Source organism: Melanostigma gelatinosum, assembly GCF_949748355.1.
Source record: "Melanostigma gelatinosum genome assembly, chromosome: 17".
In the NCBI taxonomy this organism is placed as follows: domain Eukaryota; kingdom Metazoa; phylum Chordata; class Actinopteri; order Perciformes; family Zoarcidae; genus Melanostigma; species Melanostigma gelatinosum.
In genome coordinates, this window is record NC_136650.1 from 2269300 (window position 1) to 2284281 (window position 14982).

At 42.6% G+C, this 14982-nt stretch overlaps 1 protein-coding gene across 1 annotated transcript in view; it reads right to left on the bottom strand.

The window, feature by feature from the left end:
* The window catches only part of LOC306791104 (large proline-rich protein BAG6-like), a 32243-nt gene that overhangs the window by 1757 nt on the left and 15504 nt on the right, over nucleotides 1-14982 (bottom strand). The window contains 10 exon segments of the mRNA XM_079287730.1: nucleotides 390-476; nucleotides 480-527; nucleotides 762-869; nucleotides 9130-9191; nucleotides 9194-9320; nucleotides 11733-11867; nucleotides 11965-12109; nucleotides 12779-12831; nucleotides 13025-13194; nucleotides 13358-13607. Coding sequence (XP_079143856.1) covers nucleotides 390-476; nucleotides 480-527; nucleotides 762-869; nucleotides 9130-9191; nucleotides 9194-9320; nucleotides 11733-11867; nucleotides 11965-12109; nucleotides 12779-12831; nucleotides 13025-13194; nucleotides 13358-13607 — 1185 coding nt within the window.

Here is a 14982-nt window from a genome sequence, read left to right on the forward strand (position 1 = left end):
CATCATCAGGATTATTTTATCACTGAAGAGACTTTTCACAGGCGGAGCAGCACTCTCTACTACTGTGTGCACTGCCCCTGTAATTATGACGACGTATGAGACAGTTTCAAAATCGATTTCTATTGTTTGGGCCCTTTTTTAATTTCATATTCAGGAACCAGTGTTTTTTAGAAAAGCGATGTGCAGCCACAGTACCATGCCAGCCAATCATACGAGTCCTACTGGTTTCCACTATTCGCTCTTGGTGCCTTCATTTCTAAATAATCAGCAGAACTTCACCAAAGACCATCCATCAATCCGTATCCTGAGATTTAAGCTAGATGACAATGGACATTATAGGTTAAGATGACTAACAACAATGCTGGCATGAATTCATTTCGGGACATTACCTGTTTGACATATGCTTCCTGCAACTCTGGCCTCTCCAGCTCCCCCTGCAGGCTGTGTGGGTCAGAGGCAGGATGGGCTCCTGCAGCTCAACTCACTGCGTCTGACAGGGACAGGTGTGGCCCTTCACACTGGGTTGTCTAAGGACAGAAACTAGACTTATAGGAACATTATGACATCTCTGCTTGTCCAGGACAGAGATATCTTCAGGACATATTTAGCCTAGCTTAGCACAAAGACTGGAAGCAATAGGAAATGGTTAGCCTGGCTCTGTCTTCCAACAACTCTGTTCTATCGTATCAACAAGTCCCCTCATTTCTTCACTTTGGACAGAGCTCAAACATTTGGACAGTTTCTCTCAGAGCACGGCTCACCTCCCTCCTCTTGGCGGGCATACCGTGCAGGTAGGCGTCGGACAGCGGCGGCTGAGCTTTGATCTTCCTCTGAGACAGCATGTCATGTCTGATGATGGGAACCCATTCCTGACAAACACAGTATTATACACAGTCATAATCCAACGAGTGGATGATCACGCTAATTTATGAAACTGATGTGCTACATAGCAATACGTTTATTTCTATAGCGCTTTAAACATCAAAGTGCTTTACATAACATATAAAAAGACATTAAAGTTGAACACCTGGCAGTGAGAGTACATACACAATCACTGTTGAGGTTTGCCTACAGGTGAGCTCACTGCGTCCCCCCCATCCCCACAAGGGCTTTTGTTATCTGGAGCGTCGACTTCAAAACTTTTTTTATGCATTAGCACCTAGCACCATAGACTGTATCTAGCACTATAGACTGTATCTAGCACCATAGACTGTATCTAGCACTATAGACTGTATCTAGCACCATAGACTGTATCTAGCACCATAGACTGTATCTAGCACCATAGACTGTATCTAGCACCATAGACTGTATCTAGCACTATAGACTGTATCTAGCACCATAGACTGTATCTAGCACCATAGACTGTATCTAGCACTATAGACTGTATCTAGCACTATAGACTGTATCTAGCACCATAGACTGTATCTAGCACCACAGACTGTATCTAGCACTATAGACTGTATCTAGCACCATAGACTGTATCTAGCACCATAGACTGTATCTAGCACTATAGACTGTATCTAGCACCATAGACTGTATCTAGCACCATAGACTGTATCTAGCACCATAGACTGTATCTAGCACTATAGACTGTATCTAGCACTATAGACTGTATCTAGCACTATAGACTGTATCTAGCACTATAGACTGTATCTAGCACTATAGACTGTATCTAGCACTATATACTGTATCTAGCACCATAGACTGTATCTAGCACTATAGACTGTATCTAGCACCATAGACTGTATCTAGCACCATAGACTGTATCTAGCACTGTAGACTGTATCTAGCACTATAGACTGTATCTAGCACCATAGACTGTATCTAGCACTATAGACTGTATCTAGCACTATAGACTGTATCTAGCACCATAGACTGTATCTAGCACTATAGACTGTATCTAGCACCATAGACTGTATCTAGCACTATAGACTGTATCTAGCAACATAGACTGTATCTAGCACTATAGACTGTATCTAGCACCATAGACTGTATCTAGCACTATAGACTGTATCTAGCACTATAGACTGTATCTAGCACTATAGACTGTATCTAGCACCATAGACTGTATCTAGCACTATAGACTGTATCTAGCACTATAGACTGTATCTAGCACCATAGACTGTATCTAGCACTATAGACTGTATCTAGCACTATAGACTGTATCTAGCACCACAGACTGTATCTAGCACTATAGACTGTATCTAGCACTATAGACTGTATCTAGCACCACAGACTGTATCTAGCACCATAGACTGTATCTAGCACTATAGACTGTATCTAGCACTATAGACTGTATCTAGCACCATAGACTGTATCTAGCACTATAGACTGTATCTAGCACTATAGACTGTATCTAGCACCATAGACTGTATCTAGCACTATAGACTGTATCTAGCACTATAGACTGTATCTAGCACTATAGACTGTATCTAGCACCATAGACTGTATCTAGCACTATAGACTGTATCTAGCACTATAGACTGTATCTAGCACCATAGACTGTATCTAGCACTATAGACTGTATCTAGCACCATAGACTGTATCTAGCACTATAGACTGTATCTAGCACCATAGACTGTATCTAGCACCATAGACTGTATCTAGCACTATAGACTGTATCTAGCACCATAGACTGTATCTAGCACCATAGACTGTATCTAGCACTATAGACTGTATCTAGCACTATAGACTGTATCTAGCACCATAGACTGTATCTAGCACTATAGACTGTATCTAGCACCACAGACTGTATCTAGCACCATAGACTGTATCTAGCACCACAGACTGTATCTAGCACCACAGACTGTATCTAGCACCACAGACTGTATCTAGCACCACAGACTGTATCTAGCACCATAGACTGTATCTAGCACTATAGACTGTATCTAGCACCATAGACTGTATCTAGCACTATAGACTGTATCTAGCACTATAGACTGTATCTAGCACCACAGACTGTATCTAGCACCACAGACTGTATCTAGCACTATAGACTGTATCTAGCACTATAGACTGTATCTAGCACCATAGACTGTATCTAGCACTATAGACTGTATCTAGCACTATAGACTGTATCTAGCACCATAGACTGTATCTAGCACCATAGACTGTATCTAGCACTATAGACTGTATCTAGCACCACAGACTGTATCTAGCACTATAGACTGTATCTAGCACCATAGACTGTATCTAGCACTATAGACTGTATCTAGCACTATAGACTGTATCTAGCACCATAGACTGTATCTAGCACCACAGACTGTATCTAGCACTATAGACTGTATCTAGCACTATAGACTGTATCTAGCACCATATACTGTATCTAGCACTATAGACTGTATCTAGCACTATAGACTGTATCTAGCACCATAGACTGTATCTAGCACCATATACTGTATCTAGCACTATAGACTGTATCTAGCACCACAGACTGTATCTAGCACTATAGACTGTATCTAGCACCATAGACTGTATCTAGCACCATAGACTGTATCTAGCACTATAGACTGTATCTAGCACCATAGACTGTATCTAGCACTATAGACTGTATCTAGCACCACAGACTGTATCTAGCACCATAGACTGTATCTAGCACTATAGACTGTATCTAGCACTATAGACTGTATCTAGCACTATAGACTGTATCTAGCACCATAGACTGTATCTAGCACTATAGACTGTATCTAGCACCATAGACTGTATCTAGCACTATAGACTGTATCTAGCACCATAGACTGTATCTAGCACTATAGACTGTATCTAGCACCACAGACTGTATCTAGCACCATAGACTGTATCTAGCACCATAGACTGTATCTAGCACCATAGACTGTATCTAGCACCATAGACTGTATCTAGCACCACAGACTGTATCTAGCACCACCGACTGTATCTAGCACCACCGACTGTATCTAGCACCACAGACTGTATCTAGCACTATAGACTGTATCTAGCACTATAGACTGTATCTAGCACTATAGACTGTATCTAGCACTATAGACTGTATCTAGCACTATAGACTGTATCTAGCACGATATACTGTATCTAGCACCACAGACTGTATCTAGCACCATAGACTGTATCTAGCACCATAGACTGTATCTAGCACTATATACTGTATCTAGCACCATAGACTGTATCTAGCACTATATACTGTATCTAGCACCACAGACTGTATCTAGCACTATAGACTGTATCTAGCACCATAGACTGTATCTAGCACTATAGACTGTATCTAGCACTATAGACTGTATCTAGCACTATAGACTGTATCTAGCACCATAGACTGTATCTAGCACTATAGACTGTATCTAGCACCACAGACTGTATCTAGCACTATAGACTGTATCTAGCACTATAGACTGTATCTAGCACCATAGACTGTATCTAGCACTATAGACTGTATCTAGCACTATAGACTATATCTAGCACCATAGACTGTATCTAGCACTATAGACTGTATCTAGCACTATAGACTGTATCTAGCACCATAGACTGTATCTAGCACTATAGACTGTATCTAGCACCACAGACTGTATCTAGCACCACAGACTGTATCTAGCACCATAGACTGTATCTAGCACCATAGACTGTATCTAGCACTATAGACTGTATCTAGCACCATAGACTGTATCTAGCACTATAGACTGTATCTAGCACCACAGACTGTATCTAGCACCACAGACTGTATCTAGCACCACAGACTGTATCTAGCACCATATACTGTATCTAGCACCATAGACTGTATCTAGCACAATAGACTGTATCTAGCACCACAGACTGTATCTAGCACCATATACTGTATCTAGCACCATATACTGTATCTAGCACCACAGACTGTATCTAGCCCTATAGACTGTATCTAGCACCATATACTGTATCTAGCACCATATACTGTATCTAGCACCATATACTGTATCTAGCACTATAGACTGTATCTAGCACCACATACTGTATCTAGCCCTATAGACTGCATCTAGCACCACAGACTGTATCTAGCCCTATAGACTGTATCTAGCACCACATACTGCATCTAGCCCTATATACTGTATCTAGCACCACAGACTGTATCTAGCCCTATATACTGTATCTAGCACCACAGACTGTATCTAGCACTATAGACTGTATCTAGCACTATAGACTGTATCTAGCACCACATACTGTATCTAGCCCTATATACTGTATCTAGCACCACAGACTGTATCTAGCACTATAGACTGTATCTAGCACAATAGACTGTATCTAGCACCACAGACTGTATCTAGCCCTATAGACTGTATCTAGCACTATAGACTGTATCTAGCACCATAGACTGTATCTAGCACTATAGACTGTAACTAGCACTATAGACTGTATCTAGCACTATAGACTGTATCTAGCACTATAGACTGTATCTAGCACCACAGACTGTATCTAGCACCACAGACTGTATCTAGCCCTATAGACTGCATCTAGCAGTCTATGGTGCTAGAGCACCATAGACTGTATCTAGCACTATAGACTGTATCTAGCACCATAGACTGTATCTAGCACTATAGACTGTATCTAGCACTATAGACTGTATCTAGCACCATAGACTGTATCTAGCACCACAGACTGTATCTAGCACCACAGACTGTATCTAGCACCACAGACTGTATCTAGCACCACAGACTGTATCTAGCACCATAGACTGTATCTAGCACTATAGACTGTATCTAGCACCATCGACTGTATCTAGCACTATAGACTGTATCTAGCACTATAGACTGTATCTAGCACCATAGACTGTATCTAGCACCACAGACTGTATCTAGCACCACAGACTGTATCTAGCACCATATACTGTATCTAGCACAATAGACTGTATCTAGCACCACAGACTGTATCTAGCACCATATACTGTATCTAGCACCATAGACTGTATCTAGCACAATAGACTGTATCTAGAACCACAGACTGTATCTAGCACCACAGACTGTATCTAGCACCATATACTGTATCTAGCACCATATACTGTATCTAGCACCACAGACTGTATCTAGCCCTATAGACTGTATCTAGCACCACATACTGTATCTAGCACCATATACTGTATCTAGCACCATATACTGTATCTAGCACCATATACTGTATCTAGCACCATATACTGTATCTAGCCCTATAGACTGTATCTAGCACCACATACTGTATCTAGCCCTATAGACTGCATCTAGCACCACAGACTGTATCTAGCCCTATAGACTGTATCTAGCACCACATACTGTATCTAGCCCTATATACTGTATCTAGCACCACAGACTGTATCTAGCCCTATATACTGTATCTAGCACCACAGACTGTATCTAGCACTATAGACTGTATCTAGCACTATAGACTGTATCTAGCACAATAGACTGTATCTAGCACCACAGACTGTATCTAGCCCTATAGACTGTATCTAGCAGTCTATGGTACTAGAGCACCATAGACTGTATCTAGCACTATAGACTGTATCTAGCACCACAGACTGTATCTAGCACTATAGACTGTATCTAGCACTATAGACTGTATCTAGCACCACAGACTGTATCTAGCACTATAGACTGTATCTAGCACCACAGACTGTATCTAGCCCTATATACTGTATCTAGCACCACAGACTGTATCTAGCACTATAGACTGTATCTAGCACTATAGACTGTATCTAGCACAATAGACTGTATCTAGCACCACAGACTGTATCTAGCCCTATAGACTGTATCTAGCAGTCTATGGTGCTAGAGCACCATAGACTGTATCTAGCACTATAGACTGTATCTAGCACTATAGACTGTATCTAGCACCACAGACTGTATCTAGCCCTATATACTGTATCTAGCACCACAGACTGTATCTAGCACTATAGACTGTATCTAGCACTATAGACTGTATCTAGCACAATAGACTGTATCTAGCACCACAGACTGTATCTAGCCCTATAGACTGTATCTAGCAGTCTATGGTGCTAGAGCACCATAGACTGTATCTAGCACTATAGACTGTATCTAGCACCACAGACTGTATCTAGCACTATAGACTGTATCTAGCACTATAGACTGTATCTAGCACCACAGACTGTATCTAGCACTATAGACTGTATCTAGCACCACAGACTGTATCTAGCACTATAGACTGTATCTAGCACCATAGACTGTATCTAGCACTATAGACTGTATCTAGCACTATAGACTGTATCTAGCACTATAGACTGTATCTAGCACCATAGACTGTATCTAGCACTATAGACTGTATCTAGCACCACAGACTGTATCTAGCACTATAGACTGTATCTAGCACCATAGACTGTATCTAGCACTATAGACTGTATCTAGCACTATAGACTATATCTAGCACCATAGACTGTATCTAGCACTATAGACTGTATCTAGCACCATAGACTGTATCTAGCACCATAGACTGTATCTAGCACTATAGACTGTATCTAGCACCACATACTGTATCTAGCACCACAGACTGTATCTAGCACCATAGACTGTATCTAGCACCATATACTGTATCTAGCACTATAGACTGTATCTAGCACCATAGACTGTATCTAGCACTATAGACTGTATCTAGCACTATAGACTGTATCTAGCACCATAGACTGTATCTAGCACTATAGACTGTATCTAGCACTATAGACTGTATCTAGCACCACAGACTGTATCTAGCACCATATACTGTATCTAGCACCACAGACTGTATCTAGCCCTATAGACTGTATCTAGCACCACATACTGTATCTAGCCCTATAGACTGTATCTAGCACCACATACTGTATCTAGCCCTATAGACTGCATCTAGCACCACAGACTGTATCTAGCCCTATAGACTGTATCTAGCACCACATACTGTATCTAGCCCTATATACTGTATCTAGCACCACAGACTGTATCTAGCCCTATATACTGTATCTAGCACCACAGACTGTATCTAGCCCTATATACTGTATCTAGCACCACAGACTGTATCTAGCCCTATATACTGTATCTAGCACCACAGACTGTATCTAGCACTATAGACTGTATCTAGCACTATATACTGTATCTAGCACTATAGACTGTATCTAGCACAATAGACTATCTAGCACCACAGACTGTATCTAGCCCTATAGACTTTATCTGGTAGTCTATGGTGCTAGAGCACCATAAACTGTATCTAGCACTATAGACTGTATCTAGCACCATAGACTGTATCTAGAACCATAGACTGTATCTAGCACCACAGACTGTATCTAGCCCTATAGACTGCATCTAGCACCACCGACTGTATCTAGCACCACCGACTGTATCTAGCACCACAGACTGTATCTAGCCCTATAGACTGTATCTAGCAGTCTATGGTGCTAGAGCACCATAGACTGTATCTAGCACCACAGACTGTATCTAGCACCACAGACTGTATCGAGCACCACAGACTGTATCTAGCACCATAGACTGTATCTAGCACCATAGACTGTATCTAGCACCATAGACTGTATCTAGCGCCACATACTGTATCTATCACTATAGACTATATCTATCACTATAGACTGTATCTAGCACCACAGACTGTATCTAGCACCACAGACTGTATCTAGCACCACAGACTGTATCTAGCACCATAGACTGTATCTAGCACCATAGACTGTATCTAGCACCATAGACTGTATCTAGCGCCACATACTGTATCACTATAGACTGTATCTATCACTATAGACTGTATCTAGCACCACAGACTGTATCTAGCACCACAGACTGTATCTAGCACCACAGACTGTATCTAGCACCATAGACTGTATCTAGCACTATAGACTGTATCTAGCACAATAGACTGTATCTAGCACCATAGACTGTATCTAGCACCATAGACTGTATCTAGCACCATAGACTGTATCTAGCACCAGACTGTATCTAGCACCACAGACTGTATCTAGCACTATAGACTGTATCTAGCACAATAGACTGTATCTAGCACCATAGACTGTATCTGTATGGGGTCAGGTTAAAGTCGTATTTTTCCAGGTTGGGTCGGATGAACAGGTATTTTTTGTGAATGGCAGTTTGAAAACCTTGATAGCCATGTTTGGCAATCGACATTAAACCTTGATATCGATATAATCCTGGGAAAACCCTCGTTCCTTACAGGTGGAACAGCTGCTGCCCATGGCTCCACCTCAGGGGCCACCCCCTCCAGTCCTGTCGGGCCCCAGCAGGAGTGTCCCCTGATAAGGCCGTGCTTTCTCCGGGAGACGCTCCCCTCTCTCCACTGTCACCTGACGAAGCCATGGCCTCCTCTGCTGTGGTGGCTGGAGCCGGAGACAAACTCTCTTCCATCTGACAGAGGGGTTGATCACATGACCCATTCATTCCTATTACATGTTTATATTAGTACTGCAGCAGATACACAAACTGTTGACTCAGACTGTACCGGATGTGGTCAGAGTTGGTGAATCTGACAGAGAAAAGTTCGTCACACTTTCAAAGGGTACAATGTTGGGCTGCATGGTCTTGGCCAAGGCAATAATCTGGAATCACTTTTTGTGTGTGTTCATTTGTATTAATAATTTTTTCATCTCTCATTGTTCTTTTGATTAAAGGATGTTTTTCTGCATCTAAGAATATCTGGACATTTTCCTACTACACTGGTTGTTCACAGTAAAATAAAGTGGTTCATGATTTCCAATATTTTATAATTACAGACCCTAAAACCTGAAATCATCCATGGTGTGAACTAGGGGTGTCACGGATCACAAACCTCACGGTTCGGGTCACGGTTCAGGAGTCACGGTTCGGATAATTTTTCGGATCAACAAAGAAAAGGGGAGGAGTCAAATATAACTTTGCTTTCCATTTATTAATTAAAGAACCTCAAGAACACTTAAAGCAAAGAACTTTGGGCTATAGTCTTACATGAAAACTAAAATATTGAAGATGTCCAATTTGAAACAAAATGAAATAAATAAATAAAAATAATACATTCAAGAATTCTGTTAAGTTTAAGTGCAAAATGAGGTATGTTGATTCCCTCGTCCTTTGATCAATACTGAAAGAAAGAAACAGCCAGTGAGCTTCCACTGTTTACACTGAACTGAACTGCTCAGCAACAACTTGGGTCTGTGTTTACTTCCTGTCAGGTTATGCCATTCAAATACACAATAATGTTTACCATTACTGTGACATTATTTTCAAAAAGATGAGAATATCTCCATTGTCTGGGGAGAAGGTCAACCTTTCTGTGGTGACTGGAATATTATTGGGCCTGTCTAGCTTCACTCTGATGCTTCTGTCAGCACCTGAACCAGGTGTGTGTGTGTGACTCTCTCAGAGGGGGCGTGTCTACAGCACCTGCCCCAGGTGTGTGTGTGTGACTCTCACAGAGGGGGCGTGTCTACAGCACCTGCCCCAGGTGTGTGTCTGTGTGACTCTCACAGCGGGGGCGTGTCTACAGCACCTGCCCCAGGTGTGTGTCTGTGTGACTCTCACAGAGGGGGCGTGTCTACAGCACCGGACTAAGAATCACTCCGCCGTGGTGAAAGCAGTCTCTGCAGTCTTTTCCTTCTCATAGAGGTCTGGAACAGCTTCACACTGAAGTGGGTGCGTGAGTGGATTTCGTAGCGTGGCTCAAGCATTTTAACCAGATTTAGAAATCCTTTGTTTTCTACACCGGAGTGTCCCCGTCGCTGACAGACGGGATGGTGTCTCTTCATATGTGTGGACATGCTGATGTTTTACCGTTGTCGTGTGTCTCTCTTTAAATAACGCCGACATACCGTAACGCTTTGTCCACCACCCTCATCCGTCATTATACGTTACAGGGAAGACAAAATGTTCCCAAACTTGCGACTTAAATGACGCCGCGGCTTCTGACGTTCCTCCGCTCGCCATGACGTCACCGTTAAATGCTTCTAAGCTGCTCCGGTCACGTGAACACACTACTGCTTTATATCTGTTCACTGACACTCTGCATTGATATTCGGGGACTTGTTACTTGAAAAGGAACAGCAGCAGTAAAACTTCATAACACACAATGATGATTAAGCTGTAAAAAAAAAAAAAAAAGGGAAAAAAATACTCGATTGATCCGTGGTTCACAAGTGATCCGAACCGTGAGGGGTGATCCGAACCGTGAGGGCTGATCCGAACGGATCACGGATCGATCCGTGCTCCGTGACACCACTAGTGTGAACCATGGTGTGTATGGTTCATACACACCATAAATCAAGCATCTCTCCTGCAGAAAGTGATGAATAGATGGTTCTCATGTTGAAAGTACTAAATCTAAATGTTCTGGTCCTACTCCAAACTTTAGCACTTCCACAATCTGAATGATTAAAATCATCAGATACAGCAACATAAAAAGCTGCAAGCAAGAGTGAAAGTAATGTTGAAACAATCAGTCTGTTACACTCAACTTAAAAAAAGAGCGCCTGAATAATGTATTGATGGATCCACTATGAACGTAATGCTTCAGTCTGTATGTGTGAAACACTCCTTAACAGCAGTCTTTTTTATCTTTTGACTGAAGTTAAATTAGTTAATGCAGACAATTCCTCCAGCAGAAGCTTAAACCATCTTAAAGGGTAAGTCTGGTGAGATTCTAAAGGTTTCTTCTTTTCAACAAATCTCTTGTGCAGAGCCCCACCAACACTGTTCTATCCGTCCTACTAATAAACATGCTGTTCCTCATCCTCCAAAGCCCATCCTTCTGCAGTGCAGTGCGTTGGCTCACTAATGACTATTGGTTACCTGTGTATAGATGACGTAGTGCTGGATCTGGTCCTCAGTAATCGGGTTGTGTTCCAGAATGACATGCAGCCTCATAGACATCATACTGGTCAGCCAGTTGACCAGACTGGGATTGACTTCTGCAGACATCCTCCTCTACACAAACACACACAGTACATGCAGTAAACATGCAGTAACATCCAGCTGTGACTTGTATCCCAGAATGCTGCGGTCATACATGATGAGTACTAACAATGCGGTGGTTGATGACAGCAGTCAGAGATCTCTGCTCTCCTCCGAGGCAGTACAGGTTCAGAGCCAGACACTCAAACAGGCCCTGAGTGCACAGCAGCAGCAGGCGGGGGCCAAACGTGTGATCTGCATGAAGACAGAAAACCCTTCACACCTCCTCGCCTTCACATCAAAGACATCCTAACATGTTAGGAGCTGCAGGAGGCGGTGTTCAGGCACAAACATATCTAGAGAAGGAGAGACAATATGGAGCCCTTAATGTCAACGATCTTACAACAAGATACGTTTGAGAACAACATCATCATTTTACAGAGAACATGCTGCTCTGACACAAGCAATTTCTGCAGTAATCAAACTTTGCCCCTCAGATAATGCACATGACTCAAAAGTCTTCATGCAGCTCAATCAAATGAGCTCCTTTAATATTCTCATGTATATATTGATTAAACCATTAGCCGTAGCCAAAGGCACATGGATTAAACAATCATTTTAAATACAGTTTTAAACGTGGTGAGCTGGGTGCTGGCGAAATGAATTCATCTGTGCATTATGTGAAAGCAATATAAGTTTATTACATCAAAAACGGTTGGTTATGACAGAATAATCAAGCGGTATTTTCCCTGTCACATATCTTCTGCTTTGCTTCACAGGGACTGTGAATGGAATCCTTTCATCAGCTCACAGTCAACAATGAACATCCCCTCCTGCAGCTCCTCACAGAGGTGGGACTCCTCTCCTAAACATCAGCACAGATCAGAGTCATGAGGTCAGAGCGGTTATGAAGGGCTCTGAACTCTTTAGGACTGATTTCCTACCCTGAGGATCTGTCACCTTTGGGCTCTATGTCTTCCAGCCGTATTCTAGGTAACTGACATGTGTCACATGCTGCATCACACAGGATGAAAATAAAAACTTGACAAAGACTAAACTGTTGGCCAAAAGCCAATCAAATACGCATTCTTTCTTGTGCCCGACCAATGTTACATAATATGATGAACAATGAAGTAACACATCAAGTAGTGTGTGAACAAAGTGTGAGGGATTCTCTGTACAGTACTTACAGCTGTGTTAGCGTCAGTGGGCTCTCTGCCCTGAAGGTAGTGTTCAGTGAAGAAGTCAGTGAGCTGCGGCTGGATGCGACTCACAGGCTGGGCGTTCCCATGAAGCAGCAGCACCATGTCCACCATGGAGACGCTCCGACACACCAGGGACAGCAGATCACCAAAGAACCCTGCCGGGATGAGAGCTGCTTTACCAATAACAATCATGAGAAATGCTGGAATTACTCTTTGGATGGGATGTGTTCAATGTTGTGGCCTGATCCCAGCACACCGACTGAATCGTAAACCAGAGGTCAGAGGTGAGTGTTGACTTTCTGCTGATGTATGACTCACCGACAGCATCTCCAGAGCCAGGAGTGAAAAGGTTGCTGGTCTGGGACAGTCTTTGGATGAACTGGGTGATGCTCTCTCCGTGGCCCTGCTGGGCCCCCAGAGAGCTCATCATGGTGGACAGCACTCCCTGCACGATGCCGGGGAGCAGCTCCGGGCTCAGAGAGTCTCCACCCGAACCGCCGCCGGCCTGAGCGAGGGCGGGACCACTGGACGGAGGGGGGACTGGGGCACCAGCTCCACTCGCAGTTGGCTGGGCAGAGAAAACTAATTTAGTAGGTTCATGTTCACGTCAAGTCTTTTTCTGCACATTCGGATATTTGATGTTGACAGATGCTTTTCACTGGGACATCAATATTGTGTAGTTCATCATCGTCATTTTGTCCGTTTGATCCCCTTTCATTAGCTACTGTGAATCGAAAGATACTCAACTGATCAGCTTAACAATTTCTGATCCTCAATTCCAGTCTGTCCTGTTAAGGCAGTTCATTCATTTCAGTGGCAACACATATCCTATATGTCATTCTTATTGACTTCAGCTCAATGACGCCTACGGTCAATCCATTACCAGTACAGCAAATTTGATCTGGAAATGTGGATAAAGTCAGCAAGGAGAGAGAGGTGTCTGGTGTCTGTGGCTCAGAGGTAGAGCGGGTCATTCACTGATCGCAAGATTAGCGTCCCAATCCCCGCCTCCTCCAGTCGGCATGTCAGCAAAATACTGAACTCAGAGTTTCTCCTGAAGGCTGTTCCTGAGCATTACTTTCGATCCTGATGGGCAGGTGGCCCCTCGTATGGCAGCCTCTGTCATCAGTGTCACAATGTGTGTGTGAATGGGTGAATGACTTGTGTGTCTGTGAGTGAACTGCAGCTCCAGAATAAGCGGTGGAGAACTAACTAACTAATCAGACATTCAATGTTTTTCATCCCCATCATGCTGCTCAGAGTCATCTCAGTGACTGGTGCTAAACAGCGAACGGAGGTTGTGTTGACTTGCACGGCGTGTCGATTTCCAAGCTCTACTCAGCAAACATGCGTATTGGGAAGGTACATTACAGTTTTTCTCGATTGCTAAGACACATTTCTTGAAACGGTCACCCATTCTCTCAAAACTGTAAACACAAAACCTCATCTTCAAGCACTATTTACAAAACCTCTGAATCCTCTTGCAAAATGAAACTTTCGCCTCAAAACAGTTTTACCTGTGCTCAAAATCAAACACTGCTCTCAAATCATAAACAAAGTGATCAAAATAATATACACCATCAAGCAGTCAGTAAACAATACACCAATAAATAGAAAACACATTGTTCAAAACATATAGTTCTCAGGGAGAAGCAGATTTTTTATCTCAAAACAAATTTCAAAACATGTTCTATTACAGTAGCTCAAAATTGATCAGAAATGACTACTGTGCTTTGCTCTTTGAAATTTATTTTGTTCTTCCTCCTCCTTGTACCCCTATTTTTACAGTACTGTACCCTGCATCTCACAAACGTGTCCTTTGTCTCTGTGACACTGTAATTCTTGTTCTTTGTTGATATGAACCTGCAACCAGTCAACATCTATTGAGCAGTCAGTACTGTTACTGTAACAAATAGAAAGCACCATGTTCAAGGCCATATAAT